Source organism: Gopherus flavomarginatus, chromosome 5, assembly GCF_025201925.1.
Source record: "Gopherus flavomarginatus isolate rGopFla2 chromosome 5, rGopFla2.mat.asm, whole genome shotgun sequence".
Lineage (NCBI taxonomy): Eukaryota > Metazoa > Chordata > Testudines > Testudinidae > Gopherus > Gopherus flavomarginatus.
The window spans coordinates 70,173,728-70,197,162 of record NC_066621.1 but is presented as its reverse complement, the minus strand read 5'-3'; the positions used below and the strand labels follow the sequence as shown (position 1 = coordinate 70,197,162).

General features: G+C 40.4%; 1 protein-coding gene across 4 annotated transcripts in view; it reads right to left on the bottom strand.

Annotated features, from left to right (window-relative positions):
- The window catches only part of LGR4 (leucine rich repeat containing G protein-coupled receptor 4), a 148,696-nt gene that overhangs the window by 38,453 nt on the left and 86,808 nt on the right, over positions 1-23,435 (bottom strand). For all 4 annotated transcript variants that reach the window (XM_050955274.1, XM_050955272.1, XM_050955273.1 and 1 more), the window contains exons 3-4: positions 16,711-16,782; positions 14,473-14,544 (exon numbers count right to left, since the gene is read on the bottom strand). In XM_050955274.1, the coding sequence (XP_050811231.1) occupies positions 14,473-14,544; positions 16,711-16,782 (144 nt within the window). The remainder of the gene's footprint in view (positions 1-14,472; positions 14,545-16,710; positions 16,783-23,435) is intronic.

Below are 23,435 nucleotides of genomic sequence, written 5' to 3'. Positions count from 1 at the left end.
TGCTCCTCTGCCGACCTCTCAGTGCTTCCTGCCCAGCTGCCGCCAAACAGCTGTTTGGCAGCATGCTGGGAGGGAAGGGGAGCAGCAGGAACACGGAGCGCACAGGGGAGGAGGTGGGGCTGGGGCCGAGATTTGAGGAAGGAATTGGAATAGGGGAGGGAAGGGGCCAAGAGCAGGCAGGGGTTGTGCACCCACCAGCGGGAGCAGAAGTCAGCATCTATGGACCCCATTACTTCCTGTCCTACCTTCAGTGGACATGGAGAACAACTGATCACAATTGCTCAACGCTAAACATGCCCAGTTATTTTAACATTTCCTCATAGGTCAGGTTTTCTAAACCTTTTATCATTTTTGTGGTTCTCCTCTGGACTCTCACTTTTGTCCACATCTTTCCTAAAGTGTGGAACCAGTACGCCAGCTGAGGCTCACCTATGTTAAGCAGAAATGGAAAATTACTCCCTTGCTTTCCATACAACACTACTGTTAAATGCACCCCAGAATATTAGCCTTTTCGCAACTGTATCACATTGTTGACTCACATTCAATTTGTAATCCACTGTAACTCCCAGATCCTTTTCAGCAGCACTACTGCCTAGTCAGTTATTCCCCATTTTGTAGTTGTGCATTCAACCCCTCCTCCCGCCCCACCCCGTGAAGTACTTTGCACTTATCTTTATTGAATTTCATCTTGTTGAATTCAGAGCAATTCTCAATTTGTCAGGGTTCTTGTGAATTCTAATCCTGTTCTCCAAATGCTTGCAACCCCTCCCAGCATGGTGCCATCTGCAAATTTTATAAGCCTACTCTCCAAACCATTATTGAAGTCATTAATGAAAATATTGAATAGTACTGGCCCCAGGACTTGACCCCTGCACGGCCACACTAGTTTGACAGGCCTCCCAGTCTGACAGCAAAACACAGATAACTATCCTTTGAAAATGGTCTTTCAATCAGTTGTGCACCCACCTTATAGTAATTTAATCTAGACCACAATTCCCTAGTTTGCTTATGCAAAGGGAGTTTGGTGTTGAAACAGTTCAAATCTTCACGACTTTTTGGGAAAAGAACAGCAGAAGTTGAATTCCTGTTTAATAATAAAAACTATGAAATGCAGCAAAGTAAGCCACGAACACACACAAGCGTAGGAAGTGGGAAATTTAAACGTTCTGAAGCCCAAGGTTTTTTGTTTTTGTTTTTAAAAGACCAAGGTGCCATTACCTCTAAAGCTATACATCAAAGAGTTAATTTCTGTAGTTCATACACTGGCAACTGCATATCATTGGCCAGACCCGTGAGCTGGCAGGTGTGTACACCCTTATTTGTGCATACTTTTAGCCTGCGTTGAGACTAGACCATTTCAGAGAAATTAAACGTCTGATGATAAAAAAAAGCCTATGGCTGCCTTAGGGGGAAAAAAATCAACTAGAAATTACCTGTGTCTTTCTCCCCCTCCTAAAGTCACACACGTCCCTGAAGATCAAAAGAATTATTTTTCCAATGGAATATACATCTCCAGCTCATTTCTTCAATAAATGCCTTTGTTTTGTTTTGTAAATCAACATACTTTTGAGACACATTCCTCTCGGTCCTTGTGATTACTTATCGACAGCTCTCCTGTTTCTGCTGCAGGGAGGTGCGTATTTTCAATGTCTCTTTTCTAAATATGTTCACCAAGTTACATATGCTCAGGCATATTCAATTATGAAATGTCTCAGTGAGCTATCAACTCTACAGCTAAAGGGCTGAAAAAAGAAGGAGCCACACAATGTTACGGTTATGATGTAAGCCAACTACAGCACTGAAATACAGAGTAAAAGATGACCAATACTTCATCCCTAGTTCACTCCACTAAGTTCTATCATAACATGGATGGCACTGGGCTTAATCTGCAGCAAGGGAGATGTAGGTCAGATATTAGAAAAATGTTTCTAACTATAAGGTAGTTAAGGTCTGGAACAAGCTTCCAAGGGAGGTTGTGGAATCCCCATCATTGGAGGTTTTTAGAAACAGGTTGGGCAAAGACCTGTCAGGGATGCTCTAGGTTTACCTGATCCATCTCGGTACAGGGGGGGGAGGGAGGGGAAAGGGAAGGTGACCGGGGGGGGGGGGACTGGATGAGGTGACCTTTCGAGGCCCCTTCCACCCCTACGCTTTTATGAATCTATGCTCAGATACTGTTCTGAGACTCCTGCAAGGCTTAGCACCTTAGCTCCAAATGGGATCAGCCACTAGTTTGAGTATTTTACTATTCCCATATCAGTGATGTTCAACCCCTAGCGCTCAAGCCACAAATGACTGTTCTAGGCCTCAAGCAAGAAAAAAATGGTTCTGACTAGTCCCTTGAAGCCACAAATTTTGAAGGGAGAAAGCAGAAGGAAAATACCTCCCTCAATTTTCTCTCATAGAAGGCTGTGAATGCAGGACTGGCGCCAGGGTTTCTCACGCCCTAAGCACACGGCCATTTCGCCGCCCCCCGTGCTGATCCCGCGGTTTTGGTGGAGCTGCCGCAGGTATTCCTGCGGAGGGTCCGTTGGTCCGTGGCTCCAGTGGAGCTGCCGCAGACATGCCTGCGGGAGGTCCACTGGAGCTGCGGGAGCAGCCAACCGCATACAGGCATGCCTGCGGCAGGTCAACCGGAGCCGCCCGCCGCCCCCCCGGCAAAATGCCACTCCTTCAATAATCCTGGTGCCCTAGGTGATTGCCTAGGCTGCCTAAATGGTAGCGCCGGCCCTGTGTGAATGGTGACATGGGAAATGTGTTATGGAGTCATAGAGAGTAAGAAAAATAATCCTTGTGTCATGTTCACACGTGATGTTGATATGGTGTTAACAGCCTTAAGTATTGATGCAAGGTCATGATGTCAGCAAATCAGTGTCAGAACATTCTTCTATGATTATTTTGTGCCTCTCAGCAACTCTCCAGTTAAAAAGTGATTTTCCATTTCTTTAACACGGAGCAACACTACCCTAGGTTTTTCAGAGGTCCAACGGGCTGACTGACAAAACACTTTGGAAATGTAAGTACTATGCCTAAAGTTTTCACAGAAATTCATTTTTATAGTATTAGGGATAAACCTATGCCTTAACACACACTTTGTAAAGTGATATTAAAGAACCAATCTGGATATTTTTATGGTTATACAAAATGATGGATCAAGCTGCAGCTGCACCACTTAGTGTAGACATCACCTATGCCGACCAGAGAGCTTCTCCCATTGACATAGGTAATCCACGTACCCGAGAGATGCTAGCTAGGTGGACAGAAGAATTCTTCGACCTAGCACTGTCTATGCCAGTGGTCAGGTCAGCATAGCTACATCTCTCAGATTTGTGGATTTTTGACACCCCTGAGAGATGCAGTTATACTGATGCAAGTTCCTAGTATAGACAGGCCCCAAAGTGTTACATTCTGTTTTCATTTTATATTTGTTTATTGTTTATATTTGGCACTCAGAACTTAACTAGATTTTAATAGTTGTGCTACTTTTTGTTTCCCAGACTGAGATCTTGTATGCCACAGTTCAGTCTAAATCTATTTTTTTCCCCTTCAAATGACTAATTCTTACCTAAAGTATGTTGGCACTCTCAAGCAGGGCTATAATGCAGCTGTTGAATCTGAACATGCATTTTTTTTTTTATTAACCTGTACTATAAATGTTGGTATATCTTAAGGACAAACTGAAAAGAAAAAAATTTAAAAAAACAACACCCTAAATATTTGGTACCTATCATATAATATTCTTGCTAAAGACAAAAGCCAGTATTTTTGCTTTTTGGAAAGTGGAATAGGGAAAGGTTTACTAACACTAAGTAGCAGAAGGGGGCCAATATTCCTCACTGGACTATAGGTTTACAACAATTGTATTTTTTGTCCATTAAAGCGTTAAAGATAAAACTTCATGTTGTTTAAATTACAGCTTGCAGCATATGCTTAAATTCCTTAATCTTTTAGAAGCTACTCCAATTCCAGCTTCCCTATAGGCATTGGCTTGCGAGAGGCCTACTTTAAATTTTAGTCTATAAATTCAGAGTTTATTTGCTGAGCTGTCAGCTTTACTATTATTACCTGTCAGGTTCCATTCTCACATAAGCTCAAACCGCACAGATGGGGAGGGAGGGAGGGAGGGAATGAGAGAGAGTATGAGAGAAACCCAGGTGTCTGTAGTTCTCATAAGAGCACAACATTAAAATTAGATTTAACAGATAAAACAAACCTGTAAGCTGAACAGCTTTCAACTACCAAACAGGCTTTGTTCAGAACTAAGCAGTCAAAAAACAAAAGGAGCTGCTGTTTTCCTTTCCAGATATTTCTTACTCTCTCAAAAGTAGAGACCAAGCTGGTGGGTTTGAATGATCTTTTTATTGCAGCTGCCGCCTGCCAAGTTATGATTTTGAATCAAACACATTTAAGTTGCTTAATAAGACTCTCAAGTACAATCTGCTGAGGATGCACCAATCATGGAGGGTGCAACACAATTCTGAGATAAACATGACACATGGACCACAACTTTCCCGAATACAACAGGAAACAACCCTTAGTACAAATGCAGATAACCTTTAAATAAAGAGGTGAATGCAGTGGCTTTCTGTTGCACAGGGAGCCCAACAAAAGGTAAGGCAAAGCACCATGAGGTTGCTTTACAGTTCCTTTGGAACAAGCCAACCTTCCACAATTGCAGCCTTAGAAACCAACCCTACAGTAAAAGGCTCCTCACAGTCAGCACCGACAGCTTGATAAGACAGTGGCTTTTTGAGACATACAATGATAGAGTATAAACCATCAAGGGCAGGTCTACACTACAAGTTTACATCGGCACAGTTACTGTAGCCGTCTGGGGAAGATGCTTTAAGCCGACGGGAAAGAGGTCTCCTGCTGACATAGCATGCCTACACGGGAGGCTAGGGTCGGTATAACCACGTCAGTCGGGGTGTGGATTTTTCATATCCCTGAGTGATGTAGTTATATCGAAGTAGGTAGGTAGGTAGTGTAGACCAAGCCCTAACTAAATATAACCGCACAAGAATTAGCAGTTCCCCCAATAAAGCTGTAACAACAGCAGATTACTATAACACATATTAAGCACACACTGAAGGGTCACACAGTAAGAGCATTCCAACACTAATGATCTCCAGCTGAGAGTTCTGAGGAGCATTGAGCCAGGGAGGAGCTCAACAGGTTAAAGCCCCTTGGTCATCTGTCCAAATGGTGATGCCCTGGGATAGGCCTATTTCTTCCTGTAGCAGCCTGTGAGCCTTCCACTGCCTGCCTAATCCATTCGGTGTTGTTTCCTCAGCCTGTTCCTTTCCTTCACTAACTTCTGAAACATGACAGGAAGGAGGAGTTATGCACTCACAAAAGGAGAGCTTCATGCTCAGTTTAATTTGTATTCCTCCCACCCCCTGACTGATGCTCAGCTCACAGCTGCAAGCCTGGGTGATTGACAGAGCAGCCAGCACTAAAAATTGGAGTGACTGACTGAGAGGCACAGGAGGGCAGTTTGCAGGTATGCATAATGCCAGCAGGACTGGAAGGAGGTGAAAAACTGAGGGACAAATGTAAAGAAAGACAGGAGGAATGGGCACAAAGCATAGCATGGGGGAAAACACAAAATCCAAGTCTTCCTCCAGTTCTGTAGTCTCCCTTCCAGCACTGAGCAAGTCTCCATTCAGCCTGTAACTGGTATTTGGCAGCTCTGTCTTATCTCTTAAAGGGCAATCAATCAGATGGCCCACAGTAATAAAAGCAGGCCCTGGTTGGTAAGCCAGCCATTTCTTCAGATCTCCCTTAACAGACCTGGGCCACATACTCCCAGCAAAATCCATCAGGCCAAGATGGCCAACAGATCAGAAATCTCATAAGCACGATTTTGGTAATGTTAGTGACAAATGTATTCCCAGCCACTGGCAAACCCCTCCCTCACACACATTTTGTTTGTGTTGTTTCCTTTATGAGGGAAGAAATTCATGGCTTTGTTTCGAACTAAGCTGTCAAAAAACACAAGGAGCTGCTGTTTTCCGTTCCAGGTAGTGTTTTCAATCACACTACTTCCTCCTCCTTCTTCAGTTTACATGGTTATGGAAATGTAACAGTATTATACTAACAGGGAAAGTTAAATGTTGATATTAATAGAAGGCAATCACTACTGAGTGTACACTTGTTAAACTACTTTTGGTCAATTGCAATCAGTAATGAACTTTGCTCCTTTCAAGTGCTACTTCAAAAACCACAAGGAAAAATAACTCAAACAACTCTGGAGTAGATTTTAGATTTTCAAAGAGAAGTACTGTTAAGCCTGGATACAATGGAAATTCTGTTAGAATGTAGGACAACGAAATCCACTGTGTTAAGAAAAAGCACTTTTAAAAAATACTTTAATAAAATAACTTCACAAGTACCATTTGCTCACTACATCTAGCAGCTATCTCAAGTACTAAGGGACACAAATACATGGATTTGCTCCACTCAAAGTGTGGAGGTTTCAGCAAATATCCAAGTGTTTCATAAACTAATTTATTCAATAGATAAGTTTGGTTTGCCAGGTGTTTTTCCCATATGTATGATCTCTGAATAACACCATCTTACACATTTAAAATTTGTGGCAAGTTATCTCGATATGTTGGAGTTGTGTTTGGTGTTAATCTTTCACCTGCATACCTTGCAAATAGAACCATAAAACAATTGATAGGCCAGTCGGAATGACAATTGCTGAAATGGGAGGTGAACAGAATCAACTTTCTTCCATTAGTCAGTTAAAAAAAAAAAAAAGATGCTGGCGCATTCAGTTTCTAAATCACTCACTCGCTGATTCTTAGCTCAAACATTTAGAATGCAATTCCTCAAGTAAACCCAATTAGTAGATAAGGTACAAAATTTGAAGGGATTTCTGAAGCTAAAAAACACCCCACAACTCACATTTAAGTGAAATCGGCTCTGAAGGTACACACTGTATGGAAAAACAAGTCTCTCCTCATCAACAATTCTGTAAAGTCCATGAAGGAGTACATTTAAACAGCTGCATATTAAATGATCATTTATTTCCTTTAGCACACAGCTCAAAAGAGCACTCAAACATTTACTATTCTTAACAAATGCAGAGGTGAAGAAGCAAATTCAGCGTATCTTAACTTGTATTTCTTTTGCAGGTTAAAAGTATAAACATGCTGAATACTCTCTGTTCCCCACCACCTTGCTTATAGACCTGTAGCACAATTCCAGTTTAAATATTCATTTACACTTATGAGCAGATCATCTTTAACCCTTCAGTAACAGTGGAGAAACAACAGAATAGAATGAAAACTTCAGGGGGAAAAATCTCCGCAGATTGATTAGTTAAAAAAAAAAGGGACTGCATCAAACAGTGACGCTAATTACCTTAAAATAATTATTGGTACTCACTGATATATCCCTTAAATCCATCATTCTTTATATCCATCCGATGATCCCGAGAGATAAAGCAGTAATTTTGTATTCAAAGGTCTTTGATCCAGAATCGTTACAGTAAAATTAACAATACAATTAGTAAAACACCAGTTTTACTCCTGCTTTTCAGATCTTCATTTTCAAGATGTTCCCTCTTAAACTGTCAAGTCTAGTGAAGTCTACTAAAAGACACTTGCGAGTAGCAGCATGCATTTTGTCAGAGTAGACAAATTAACCAGAACCTAGCTCTATTACCCACAGCAAGAACACTACCAGCCTTTTTTATCCAGAGCATCCATTAAGCTAGAATGATTCACCGCAAACAGGTTATCCCATTTTATCAGTTTAGCCATCCCCCTCGCAAGCAGTTCCAAACTGGTAGCAGTTTAGGTTACACTGATTTTGTATCTCTGCAGTTCTCCCTCACATATGGATGCATGAGGGTTTTATTCCTCCCAACTTAATCAAAAAATTAATTTATAAAGATAATTTACAAAATAATGCATTAGTCTAGTCTTGTGTCACAGCAACTTGAACCAGGCCTCCACTAGAACTGCTGTGCCACTATAGCCTTACTATAATGAATGGCACAGTGTTCCTACCACACTTGTGTAAGTATAGCTTATTCCAGTCTGGAGCAAAATAAGCTACTGCTAAAAGAATAGTTTTGATGGTATAGCCGCATCTACACTGAGGGATTTTGCCGGCACAGTTATATACGTCAGGAATTATACTTCATCGCCCCTTGACCAACCTACCTATGCCAGCAGAAGTTTGTTGTATAGACTCAAGACAGTGAAAATATTTTGTGTGCATGTCTGTGTGTGTATACATGTGTGTAAATTATATATTTATAGTGAGCAAAGCAATCTTTAATAACAAACAGACTGCATTAAACTTCACCTCTTAAAAATGTTTTAATGCAAACAAATCTACTCTTCTTAATAAAAAAGCCAGTGAAACTGACAACTGGGCATGGCAGCAGAGACTACAGTATGATTACATAGTAATACAAGGAACATTTCAACTTTGGCTTGCTTAAGTCACCAACGCAGTGAATTATGAGTAGTGATATTGTAGTCACTACATGAGAGGTTGTTTCCTATCACTGATATTTTGGAATTTAAGTTTTTGATTTAAAAGATGTATTTTCATTTCAGATGGAGGAGCCAAGAGGAGATAGGGATTCATTTACTTCAGAAAGCAATTTATTGGGCTTCCTCTATTACGTTGGATATTTAAACATAAAACACCCCCAACCACACATTTCCCTACCCAATCTTCCTGCTGCTTGTACCTGACAAGTCATAATTCTCTGTTTATGATGGAACATTTTTACACTGCTGGTCTTTTAAAGCAGATTTTTGGGGACAGATTCTGTCACCTTATATCCATGAGTCATTGGGACAACCTGGAATAAGGTACTATCCAATGTGAGTAAGGATAGTGGAATGTGTCACTTCAACAGGAAGTAAGCCAGGAAATGATGGCATTTAAAAAAGTGATTTAAGTTTAAAGAAACACACAACTGAATTTTTTTTCACACTTCTCACTAACTTAATATGTAAAAATGTTAGCGAGACAATCAGCAAAAATCCTTTATGAGCTATAGCACATTGCAGTGCTTTCAGCTACTATAGAATACTATACTTATGCACATACATAGAGGGGAAGGCCACAGAAGGAGTCTATTACGGCCGGAAGAATAACAGTAGTTCCTGACTTTGCATAACTGCAATACATCAGTACAATGCACTTCTTTCTCTGATAGCTACTGGCTAAGATTTTCAGAGCCGACTCATGGATTTAGACACCCAAATTCCATTAAAATGAATGGGAACTAAGTGTCCAAATACTTTAGGCAGCTTTGAGAATCTCAGCCACAGTGTTTATAGAGTTGAAAGTTAGGATGTTGAGGGAAAGATGGCAGAACCAGAAAGCAGCAGGAGTGAGGTTGCAGGGACTGTGAGCTGCATATGCAGACAGCTCTTTTCCTGTAACTTAAGGACAAATGGTGTTCTAGTACAAGAGTAGTTCTGTTAACACAACTTGAACATGCCTCTTGTCCCTCCACTTAGCACACCTGAACTCTTCCACTACAAATAACTCCATGCAAAACAATGAAGCAGGAGCTTCTACGTAATGCTTTTTTAAAAATACTGAAATATTTGAGAACTTTAATGTTCTGCTCACAACATTAAAGATGGCCAGTTTAATTTTCCTCAGGAAAATGATCTGTTAATGTTGTCTGGGGTTTTTAGAACAGGTTGGAGTTAAGCAAAGTCTGGGTTTCTATTCCCTGCTGGCCTACTGAGTCAAGGCCTTCACTTCACTTCTGTGTGGAATAATGGGGTAATACAACTTTATAAAACATTATAAAGTCTTTGGATAAAAAGATTACTCTATTTTGCATACATAAATGAGGCATATCATGGTTCATCATTTAGTTTTAGCATGTCGGGGTTTCAATAGAGTCAGGAGACCTGAGGAGAAATCCTCTACTATGACTCCAACCCAGGAAGAGAGTTGGTAAAAGTTGCTTTAGATTTTGGACTAGCTGGGGGTGCCATGGCCTTTGGCATAAATCAGAGTAGTCCATGGGTTGCTCTAATTTACAGCAGCATCCCAAGGACTCCCTACAATTTGTATTACAGCCCCCAAACCAGCAAGTGCTATAGAGATACTCACCCTCCTGTCCCAACATGCCTCTGATGATTTGGCTTGTAAGGTGGGCATGTTGGGCTGCCTACGCTGGCTCTGTGCAGGCCTCACACCAGGCAATTCTCCATTGGTTCCCCACAGCCACTGTAAGCTTCTGGAGCTGTGCATATGGGTCAGAGTAGGAGAGAGACTCTCCTTCGGTTTCTATCTCTGGCACCTCCACTGACTCCTTTTGTGACCTTGGGCAAGTCTAACTTCTCCGCATCTGTCAAGGTTCCCTCCCCACTCTGAACTTTAGGGTATAGATGTGGGGACCCGCATGAAAGACCCCCTAAGCTTATTTTTACCAGCTTAGGTTAACAGTACACTGCCACCACCAAGCGAGTTAACTAAATATTTAGGGAAAGCCACTTGGAACTCTGTCTTTCCCCAAATATCTCCCAAGTCCCTAACCCCCCTTTTCTGGGCAGGCTTGAGAATGATTTCCCCCCAAGCCCCTACACCTCGTTTCCTGGGTAGACTTGAGAATAATCCTCCCCAAGCCCCTACACCCCGTTTCCTGGGTAGACTTGAGAATAATCCTCCCCAAGCCCTTACACCCCTTTTCCCTGGGAAGGCTTGAGAATGTCCCCTCACCACTTAGTCCTGGTGAACACAGATCCAAACCCTTGAATCTTAAAACAATGAAAAATCAATCAGGTTCTTAAAAGAAGAATTTTAATTAAAGAAAAAAGGTGAAAGTACCTCCGTGAGAGTAGAATGAAAGAATCTTACATACAAACAGATTCAAAACACAGAGGGTTTCCCTCTGGGCAAAACTTTAAAGTTACACAAAGAACCCAAATGTATCCTCCTCCTTATTTGCAAAAGAACTCACAAACAAGAAAATAAAAGTAATCTAACCATTCTTCTCTAAATACTCACTACTGCATAGGAGCGGGATGGCTCCTTCTTTCTCTGTCTCCGGCAAAAGCCCACACAGCCACAAATAAAAGACTTTTTCCCCCTTCCAGATTTTTAAAGTATCTTGTCCCCTTATTGGTCCTTCTGGTCAGGTATCAGCTAGGTTATGTGAGCTTCTTAACCCTTTACAGGTAAAAGAGGAATTAACCCTTAGCTGTATGTTTATGACAGTGCTGGACCACACTGGCTGTGATTTCTTTCTAGAACTTTAGGAGAAAACAGAATTAATAAGACACATGCACCTTTATATATACTACTGATTATCTTGTCCCCTTATTGGTCCTTCTGGTCAGGTGTCAGCTAGGTTATTTGAGCTTCTTAATCCTTTCCAGGTAAAAGAGGAATTAACTCTTAGCTGTATGTTTATGACAGCATCCATTTCCTAATCTCAGATGGGAACAAGGTCACTTCTCTACTTGTGTAAACTACGGATGCCAAACATTATAAGTGACAAGCATATACTGTTAATATTTGGCATTAAGTTAAAAAGCAATAGTACCAATTTCATTAACTGGGCTCCACATTTGCCAAGGTCTTGCTCTAGCAACATCAGCTATAATTTGGATAAGAAAAATTGGTGCATTTCGTCTTGGTAGTTTCCTTGTGTGAGACATGTGTCTGCTCAAATACATCACTGCATCTTGCAATGTGAAAACACATAATTGCAGATAAAGCCTCCTGAGGTGTTGAAAAGCGGGTTTCCATTCACTGTAACCCTTCATTTTGGTAAACTGTACTCTTCATAAATAATGACTATATTCTAGCTTTCCTCAGGAAGACAGGCTTGGGAAAATAGCCAATATCAACAGAAAATATAGAGTTGCCATTGTGTATTCAGAACCACACTGGCTACTGTCCAGTTATCATGCAAACATTAAGAATTGCAAAGCTTCTGTAATTATTTTATTTCAAACCAGGTACATTTACGGGAATCATGAACACATACAATGTGGCAACTGTCTATGCAGTCTGCATCTCCGTGCAATAAAACAAAGGCTATACAACAATGCAGGACCTGCAAACCAAATGGTTATCAATATATTCTGAAATTTTAAGGGAAGAATCATTTGTGTCTTCACCAAGAAAAAATCTCCCTTAAAGCTTCCTTCACAGCAAGCTGGGGAATTGCCAAGAGACAACCCATTAATTAATGTTTAAGCTTGCAGTTTCTGAATGGAGATTATATAAATAAATAAAAGTCAGCAGCAGTTTTCTAGCATGCATCATGAAAACAGCTATCTGTTGTATACAAAGATCATCCCAGCTGAGGGACCTTAGGTACTTCTTTTATTTTTTAGGGCAAATTCCTATGTCAAAGGTCATTTTATTAATATAGAAGCACACTCGTATCAATGTTCCTACATTTTCTGACATGGAAATTATGTGCCCAATCACGCAGCCCCTACACATGAAGTGCCCCTTCGAAATCACTGTGAACTCTGAGTTGAGGGTTTGCAGGATCAATCTGTAATTTATTGTTATTTTATTATAAATGGAAACTTTAGTATCCATGAAGGAGATACTATATCTAAGGCCCAGCACGATTTCCCTTACATGTTTTTCCACAAACACATCTACCAATGCACCTATCTCAAACTAAAACATCACCACAATGTTGATATCAAGTAGCTGCCAATTGTAAGAAGTCGTGGTGTTTGTATTGTGGACAGATGTCCTCTTGGGTATGGAGTGAAACACAAATCAAAATTGAATCCATCTCTCTAGAGAACAAAATAGTCTGAAAAAAGTGACTGCTAACATGTCATTGTGGGGTTCCAACATTTATGCCCAATGACATCCAAATGCTTAATAAATTTACTGATAGTCCTGTAAACTCAACTTGGGATCTGAAAAGGGAAAAAAATAGGTTATTTTTTTTTGTTAGTGTCCTCTTCAAACTCTCCAACATTCACATCACCTACAGCTCATCTATCCCCAATGCAGCTGCTAGGGTGACTTTCACTTAATTCATTTAATTTTAATAAACACATTATAAAGAATGACTCTGGATTAAATTTGTTCATTCACTACCATTGCCTTGGTTTTTCTTCTTTCCTTTTAATCAGAAATTGTTATCAAAACCATCAACTGCTGGATTAAATAATCTAAGGTTTAGAGGACTGTTTAATCAGAAGTGCTGTATGTACTTGAAAACAAAAGTATATTCACTACAGATCAAAGGTATAGATTCCAGACCATGAGAATATTAATGGATATAATCTCTTTTGCAACACCAGCAGAATATTTATGCCAAGAAAGAAGATATTTTTACTTGATAAGGTGGACATCACCACAATGAAGCATCATTTGAAGTGTTTTCTTCTTAGCATGAGGCATCCCTGGAGTCCTTTTAAATTCAGACAGATAACACACTGAAGTATAATCTTCTCTAAAGTGGTTCACTCGCATGTATCAAGAAAAGGTCCCATAACTGATAGGGACGGGGGATAGCATATTATCAGTGCTACTCTTGGATCCACAAAGGCTGGATGATCCATGGACCAACTCTCGCCACCGGTTGTTGAGAAATGCCTATGTTTTATTCTGCTGTGCTCAAGATCTGCCCACAACCCCAACCACCTTTCGTGTGCATAGCATCCAAGAAGCAGCAGAACAGCAGGCGGGAGGTGCAGAGAAGCTGCATAACTCAATGCCACACACCTTCATGCTGTAGCCCACTGCTCCACAGCAGCGCATGCTGTAGCCAATCCTTAGACTGTCTGGGGCAGTTTCTTTTGGTTTCCAGAAAAGGGGGGAAAAAGGCAGGGGTATAGCAGAGCACAGACCACAGGATCACAACTATGAGACTGCAGTGCCCAAGATCCCTGCTTATGGAGTGGGGAAGCAACTGTGCAAAACTTGTAACTGGTGCTCCACAGCTAACTGCAGAGTTGGAGTTGAGAGGACCTTTGTGCAGAAACCAGGACTCTGGCATGTGAAGAACAGAAAGTAGATAGGGAGAGGAGAGGAAAAACCCATGCAGTATATCAAAATGAAAACAAACATTCATCTCGTACAGAGCTACAATTGACCATCAAGATCTGATCAAAATGCCCTCCTCCCCAACCATGAAAGACTCACACACTTCTGCACAATTCTTTAAGTTGTTTAAATACCTTAGGACATGCTGGACGATCCAGTGTGAACCTTCCATATCTGCAGTGTATTTACATTCTCTCTTATGGATGGGTTTATGAAATTATTCTTTTCAGAGATAACAATGCAAAATTCCTTTCTACGCTTGATTGACATTTCTGCTCCACTTCAAATTAACACATTAAGCCCACAAGCATTATTTTACATAAATCATTGCATTTCAATGTATTCTAGAATGCAGCAGATACGTATATAGAGTTGTGGAGTCGGGAGTGGAAGATTATATATATATATGGAGGAGAAAGAGGAACAAAATAAAAAAAAAACACTTACAAGGATTGTAAACCACTTAGTCCTCTAATGGCCTCTTTAGGTACAGTCTTCAGCTGATTGTTCTGTAGGGTTCTGTAGAAGAATCTTTGTTAGTGAAAGATTTTCACAATAATCTTTAAAGTATCTTCTATTTGACATAAGAGATCGTATTCCTTGTTAGTGGACTTTTTGTAAAAGAAAAAGCATTTTGGAATTCTCAAGACAAAATACTCAATGATAATGTTAAAATAATAGTGAAAATGTCTTATTTCAGCTCCTTATACAATCACTGCATTAAATGAAACAATCTACATCAATGGGTCGGATTTCTTGAATATAATGGGCCAAAATCATCTCTGATATAAACTGCTGCAATTCCCCTTGACTTCATTGGGAGCTGCAACAATTTACATTGGGGCTCAATTTGCTCCAATAAATGGCATTTTATTATTTACCAGTGCTTGCATTTTCATGGTTGTTTCTACTGATTCCTCTATTTCTAGAAAAAATGGCACCAAAGTATAATTTATTTTAATAATTGCATTTGCATAGCGTGCTGACTATAAAGAGTTTCTGGGCATATTCACAGTATGAAACACTCCACCACACAGAAATCTTACTGAATAACGTCAGAAAAATAAATACAAAATGGTAGAGAGTCTGCAATGAACTATTAGAAATCCAGCCTGTTCTCTACTGCCATATAACCCTTCCCCACTCTCTATAGCCTCTCCCACACTATCTTTGCCCCTCCATTTTGTTTTATAATGGAACTGTACTGTGGGATGTTCATTGTTGATTTTATAGAGAGATTTCTAAAGAAAGGTAGTGACAGGCTACATTAAGTCGTATCAGATCGGTAAGTTCTCTTATAAGACAACATTTTGGTTGTGATTAAGAATATTTTTTATCAACAGCATTTTAATGGTTGATCTGTTTGCTGTTATGAAATGGGTCAATAGACTGTTTGTGCAAGTGTAACTATGCAAGTACATTAACAGTCAACTAATATACTTAGGTTTAAATTTTGTAAGAATTAACAAAAACGTTGGGTGCACAGTTTGAGATCATAGACACTGACTCCATGGGGACTCCGGGCCTAGAGCACCCACAGGGAAAAAATGGAGGGTGCAGGGGGGGAGGAGAGTGGCACACTCAGGGGAGGGGGTGGAACAGGGCAGGAAGAAGAGGGGCAGGGCCTTGCAGGGGGAAGGCGTGGAGTGGGGGCGGGGCCTGGGACAGAGCCAGGGATCAAGCACCGCCGGCACATTGAAAAGTGCCAGCACCTGTGCTTGACATACCTTAAAGGGCCTGATTTTGAGTACCTTCCTTGCATTCACCTACTAAACCTCCTGTAGCAGTATTGCAGATGATGAGTTTCTCAGTCCTCCCTCCTGGGCCTATGCTTCTTTCCTCACTGAAGATTTTCCTTCTACCCCTCGGGGCCTTCCCTGAGCCTCTTTGTATCCCTGGTCTATTGGGCTGATCTTTGTGTAAATACACTCCATTACCCAAGCACTAAAATTTCAGGACAGAGATGTGTTTCTTTTTTAAAATCTGGTTTATAACAGGAAGCTAGTTTCAGCCTTAACTATGGAGCTGCAGCTGTAGTGGATATTCTCATTTGCTGGGGACAAACAGGGCACAGCGAGAGTGGCACTTTACTACTGCCTCACTTAGAAATCCTTCTACTGGTCAACCTAAGTTACAGGAGTGCACGACGCTGGCAGTGTTATATTCTTTCCTGAGAACGTTGGATAGCCAGAGAGGAAGGACAAAAAAAAAAGACACACCTTGTAGCAGGGCTGCCCAGAGGATTCAGGGGGTCTGGGGTAAAGCAATTTCGTGGGCCCCTTCCATAAAAAAAGTTGTAACGCTATAGAATACTATATTCTTGTGGGGGTCCCTGCAGGGCCCGGGGCAAATTGCCCCACTTGCCCCCACCCCGGCAGCCCTGCCTTGTAGTTTAACAGTATTTTTCTACCACAAGACATATCTGGGAGTCAAACACTATTACTCCAGTAAATTAAATAATTACAATTTAATCCAGGTGACAACTGTTTTTATTATTGAATGCACATCACTTTCAAGGTTAGTACTCCCAAGAGATTATGCAAAAAATAAAGCAGTAAAGGTTTTCATGTTACTGTTCTGTCTGAACAAAAAATTCTGATTCTGTCCAGCCAATCAGTGAACATGCTGACTGTGCAAGAAGAAAGTACACAGCTAGCTGTGAGGCTCTAAAATTTGATTACTTACAGCATTTTGAGTTCTTTCAACCCAGACAAGGCCTTCGTATGGATAAAAGAAAGGTCATTGCCAGCCAGTCGTCTGGAAAAAAATTGTAATAATAATAATTCAGACTCTGAAAATACAGTACATTTACCACTGTCAAATAGATTAAACCATCAGTGCATCAAAGCTTGCATCAGATTATACCATATCTGCGATTCTCACATTTATCATCATTCACTCACGATTACACATTTTCAGTAAAGCATAATACATTAAAATCACTTCTCTGGACCTAAATTTGTGATCAATCCATTTAATCATATACTTTCCTCTTACTTTTACTATAGTTATCGGATTAATGCAACACATGAAGAAGTAGCTCTCAGAAACTAGAGAGCCCTCACACAGACTCTTTCCAATTTGAGATTTTCCTTTATGATAATTTAAGTATATGTTTATATTCCCACCCAGCCACCCTTGCTCAAAAAACAATAAAATCTGATATCATCCCAAAAACATAATCCTGTAAACAAAATCACAAGGTGTCCTCATTCTTCAGCCCCTTATTTAATCAGCAATTAACGGAGAGACTGAAAATGTAAAACTAACACATCAACAGATGAGTTAAGATTCTTATGAACTTGGATTTGAAAAATGAGTTAACTGCTATCAGTATGTTCCTGAGGCTTCCAGCATAGCCTAGGTGAACAGAATACTCAGTTATCCACATGGTTTTAATCTATCCACCAGATTCTAAAGAAACTATGCAGTCAAGCAGCAATATTTAGTTGCTAGATGGAAGGATGTGAAAGAGGTTTGTGCTGAACACCTTAAAATTCTGATGTTTACCACTAGATTCGGGACAATAGCCTGGGTCCACTGAAGTCAATCACAAAGCTCTGATTGACTTCAATGGGGCTAAGTCTCTCCTAGATAGTAATGCAATCCACATTAACAAACTAACATTAATAAGCACTATAAGAGGTATCAACGTTTCTTCAGAACACAAGGTGAAAAAAACCACTCAAGCAACAGAATTTCAGATACTTATTTTTTCCCTTTTATTTTCTTCAAACATTTTGCCAACTGCCAGATCAGTACTTGCTGTGTGGTCTAACTTTGCTGAGCTCCTAATATTTGCAACACTAGATGTTTTATTAAGGTAAAAGATGATAAAATGCAGAACACCTGGTAATCCCTAGCTGCCAAAGAATGAGAACATTACAGTGAAGGATCATTTCAGCCAAAATATTAGCTTCCTTATTTGCTTTATTATCTAAATTGAGATTTGAAGATACCAGTGTAGATTACATAATGGAAACATACAATGGGAACATCTGTACAAAACGATCATTTTTTCTGACTACTATCACTCACTCTTCAAAAAAAGTTAACAGCAGATTAAATCATCATCTCTGTTTCAGAGACTTGTAAACTGATCCAGCATCAAGGGGAAAACACTAGCCTATTGTTTCTAGAAGGGAGATGACAGTAATAGCAACAAACCCATCAGCCTGATTAATAGGTAGCAGGTTTAAAATTAACAAACGGAAGTAGTTCTTCACATAATACTCAGTCAACCTATAGAACTCATTGCCATGAGATGTGACGAAGGCCAAAAGTATAACTGAGTTTCAAAAAGAATTCAATAAGTTCATGGAGAATAGGTCCATCAATAGCTGCTAGTCAAGATGGTCAGGAATGCAATCCCTACTATAGCTGTCCCTAACCCTCGAACTGCCAGAAGCTGGCACTGGACAACAGAGGACAGATCACTTGAAATTGCCGTGTTCTGTTCACCCCCTCAGAAACATCTGGCACTGTTAGAGACAGTTTACTGGGCTAGGTGGACCACTGGTCTGACCCAATGTGGCTGTTCTTATGTTCTTCACTAGAGCCTCAGAGTGATAAAAAGGTAGCAAAATCACTATTTACTTCATCTCATCTCTGTAATCTCTCACTGTGTGTAACAGATGTTCCTAGACATTAATTTTGTCTGCTATGGAAATTTGCCAATTGAATGGATGTGTCAAGGTTCCTTCCCCACTCTGAACTTTAGGGTACAAATGTGGGGACCTGCATGAACACTTCTAAGCTTAATTACTAGCTTAGATCTGGTACACTGCCACCATCCAGAATTTCAGTGTCTGGAGCACTTTCTGTCCCCACAAAACTTTCCCCTCCCTGGGTTGCCTTGAAGGACTTCACCAATTCCCTGGTGAGTCCAGATCCAATCCCCTTGGATCTTAAAACAAGGAAAAATCAATCAGGTTCTTACAAAGAAAGCTTTTAATTAAAGAAAGAAAAGTAAAATTCATCTCTATAAAATCAGGATGGAAAATACTTTACAGGGTAATCAGATTCATATAGCCCAGAGGAACCCCCTCTAGCCTAAGGTTCAAAGTTACAGCAAACAGAGGTAAAATCCTCTCAGCAAAAAAGGAACATTTACAAGTCGAAAAAACAAAAATAAGACTAACACACCTTGCCTGGCTATTACTTACAAGTTTGAAACATGAGAGACTGATTCAGAAAGATTTGGAGAGCCTGGATTGACATCTGGTCCCTCTTAGTCCCAAGAGCGAACAATCTCCAAAACAAAGAGCACAAACAAAAGACTCTCCTCCACCAAGATTTGAAAGTATCTTGTCCCCCAACTGGTCCTCTGCTCAGGTGTCAGCCAGGTTTACTGAGCTTCTTAACCCTTTACAGGTAAAAGAGACATTAACCCTTAACTATCTGTTTATGACAGGATGACATCATAAACTTCTGTATATTAATTAGCTTCCAGTCCACCTGACAACAATAGTATTTTTGTATATAAACAAATGGAGCAGTGCCTGTCCTTTGTGAACAGGAACGTGATGGTGTAGCAAGTGATACCAGTATCTATGTACTAGCAAGCCGAGGAAAAAGGGAGTTTATTATTTTTGTGAATTTGTTCCACAGATGTCATTTGGGACTCTGGTGGCATGGATAAACCCCCCAGGTCTGACAACATGGTTTAGGTGGTCATGGTCAGAATCCATCAGAAGAATTGCAGCTGTAGACCCCAATACTCCAAAGACTTAAGCAAGAGTGTAAAAAGCATGCAAGAAAAGAAGCCCCACCGAAATGAATGGAATTATTCAAGTACACAAAGACTTACCAGGACTGGAATTTTAGTATGCATAGTTCAGGCACATTACTTCTTTTAAAAATTACAGTAGCACCTAAAAGCCCCAACCAAGGCCATGGCCCCATTGTGCTCGGCGCTGTACATGCTTTACATAGGTTTAAAAAAACAAAACAAAAAACCTTACTCTTTCCTACCCTCTCAAATAAAACAACTAACTGCAAAGGTACAAGAGTTGCCAACTCTTTATTATTAGTTGCATTATCGTAGCACCAAGAAACCCTAGTCATGGACTAGGACTTCATTGTGTTAGGCACTGTGCAAACATGGAACAAAAAGATGGTCCCTGCCCTCAAACTGCCCACAATGCAAGTATAAAACAAGAGAAAACTCTCTCGTAATTTTATGGCAAGTCACACTGTCACTGTGTGTTATTCTTAAAGCCTCATTTCCTGGAGACAGGTAAATACACAAGACATTCAGCTTTGTTTGTTTGTTTGTTTTTGATAAGATCAGTTTCTAGCCCTCTGGGTAACAGAGAAAAATTGAAAACATGCCCCAAGTGCAGTCTAAAGACTTTGACACCAGAAGGCCAAAAAACCCTAAAAAGATGTAGCACTGATTAATGTATTTTTTTAATCTCATGATCTTTGATTTTTTTAGAATTCAAACAACGAAAAACAAACAAGTTCAGTGCTAAATTTTCCCGCTAGTTGCCGTAAATGGTTTGTATTAAATTTAGATTTTAATTTTTTTCTTGGTAAAAGTGTGCATGTCTTTCTTTTTAATGATTTCCTAAAAAAAATGCACTGAGAACAAATATGTATAAAATGTGTTGGCTCCCCGCAAAGTGTATAATGAGTACTTAGGAACCTGTATTTTGCCAGTTATCTCCAAAACACAGCTATTTATTAAAAGAAAATGCAAACTGTTTTTTTAAATCAAAACAAACTCTTAAATAGAAACATAACTGAACATATAGCATCAAATTGTATCCGCAGTCAGTTACTGACATTGATAATCTAGCATTTTTAAAAAAAAGAAACCCACCATTCCCCACAAGTTTATGAACAGTAACAGTTGTGATTCTAAAAGCATTAAGCTCCCTACCTAAATGGGCTGCTTTGGGATTTGGTCAAACATCTGCTATAATATTTTTTATTAAAACTAACTAAATAAATAAATAAATAGTTGACCACCACCAATCCCATCCACTGTCACGGAAGCAACATATTGTGCACTAGAAACAAGACACAACTAAGCAAAAGCACGGCTTGCGTGACTTTAAATAGGAATACTTAGTCTACCTTAAGGCAACTCCTGCTTATTCAGCCTGTTGCAACCAACCAACAGAAAAACTGCAATCCATTACATTTCCGTTTAGCTTAAGTCTGGCAGCCTTCCAGGAAACAGGATACAACTGGCCAAGTGTGCAAAGGCTGTACTAATCAGTTTTCCAAATATACATTTATCATGTGTGTACTAGCCTTGGGGAGCATGGCTTCTCATCAGGAGGTTCCAACTACGGTTACCCAGTAAGCTAAGACTAAAATATTATGCACCATTTTAACAAGCTTTCTTCTGCTGCAGCATGCTGCAGCTGTCAGTATGGGAATATTTTTCTTCACAGAATAAGGTTTAGTTCAAAATCAGCCAAAGAGAAATAGGAGGGAAAAAAAGGTTTTGCATATGTGCTATAACTGAAAAGCCCCAAGTCAGATTCTCAATGTTACTCTTAACACATGTTAGGAGGAGGAGTTAATGAAAGATCAATAGATTGAGCGATCCCCAGGGTTTTTTGGTAGAAGATTAAAACCTAAATTAAAACACACAGACAAACAGGCTCAGTCTACACTTCTAAATTTTATTGGCATAGCTACGTTGGGTCAGGGAGTTGACTGGTTTTAGGATGGCCGGAGACCAGTCATGAGATTCGTCTCCCTATCCGCATCTATCATCGAGGTTTAAGATTGCCCAAAATAAAAACCAATAAGGGAGTGCAGGAGTAAAATGCAGATAAGTTTATTAGACCAACAACAGTTAAACAAGGTAAGTAAACAGAGTATGCTATAAAGGACTCCCAGCACAGGTAAGTAAGGTAAAGGTGGCACTATAATTATACTGACTGTGACCAAAAAGGGTTTACTCCCTCCCTAAGACGGATCCCAGGTGAGGGATATGGAGGACTTAAAAGGTCTCTACCATTTCTTGCAGCTTGTGTCTGGATCCTCAAGACGCAGATCAGGTCTGGAACCAATCAGGTGACTCAACAGGATGAAGAATGGACCTCAGGAAACAGGTAGGCGATAACTCTATTTGATGCTGGTGATTCTTCTTTCTCCATCCCTGCGTCGTCGCAGGTGCAAGTAAGATCCCGATGAGAGTGCGCAAGCTAGCAGCTCACCCTTGTGTGCAAGTGTGTTAAACTCTCCCACAACCCTAAGGCATGGTGCTCTGGCTTACGCACCTGAGTAGACGACACTGCTGTGGTCCAGCACTCAGCCACTCAGATGGACAGGCCCGTCCTTCTGACGTGCTAGCTCTTATATGCCCTGCTGTTCCTGGGCAGATGACATATCACATGGCTACTTGGATTACCGCCTTTTTGGTAGAAAAGGTGGGAAACTATACCTGAAGAGGGGGAAGAAGGGCAGCCAAGATGGATTCCTAGTTGTTGCCAGAAATTCAAGATGGCATGTGGGTATTAATGTCAAAACAGAAATTTCCCCCCGACAGCGGGTATTAAAAAAAAAACAAAAAAAACCCACACGAACAGCAGACATAGCTATAGCGACAAAACCCCCAGTGTAGATTCAGCTATGCCAACAGAAGAGTGCATCTGTTGGCATAGTTAACATTGTTTATGGAGGTGGTATTCCTAAGCAGGCAGAAAACCTGTTTTTGTTGGTATATGCTGCATCTATACTAGAGGGCCATGCCAGCATAGCTATGTCAGCACAGGCTCTGTAGTATAGTCATGGCCCATCTATCATCTATTTGCGTCTGTCTGTTCCTGCCTTATAAAATCAGAGCTTTACCAAAGAAGAGAAGTCTCAAAACCAGGAATATAGTGCTGCCAGACCAGTCCAGAGCATTGCTCCTGGATGTTGAAGGCAAATGGGTGATGTTGGGGGCTGTGGTCGGTGGGGCTGAGGTGGGTGGAACGTATGTCAGGGCTGCTGGGATGGGGGGGGGGCGGTAAGGATCTTCAGCATAAGTGGGAGTTGGTAGAAAACCATTATAAACCTGCTCTAATCAGCTAGGTAAATTAGTTTTACGAAGTGGCCCAAAAAATAGCTGAAGCATACCAGTTAATCCTGCCTTTATTTGAAGTTTGTAGAGAATATTTACATTGTAAAAACAATATTTTACATGCACCACCAATGGGCTTTTTGACTAACTATATGTGTACTTCAGATGTGCCTTGCTACAAAGTCTGGCACATAAAAGCTGGGTTATGTGTGTTTTCTCTTGATATAGTATGCATACTTAACACTAACGTATGAAGTCGCATCTTCGCTGTTGCACAGATTTTCAATGAAGTAAAATTTAGTGGAAGAATATTGGGTGATGAATATGAGCACTTTATCGTATGTTGACATCACACACAAGGGAGTCTCCAAAAATTTCTTCA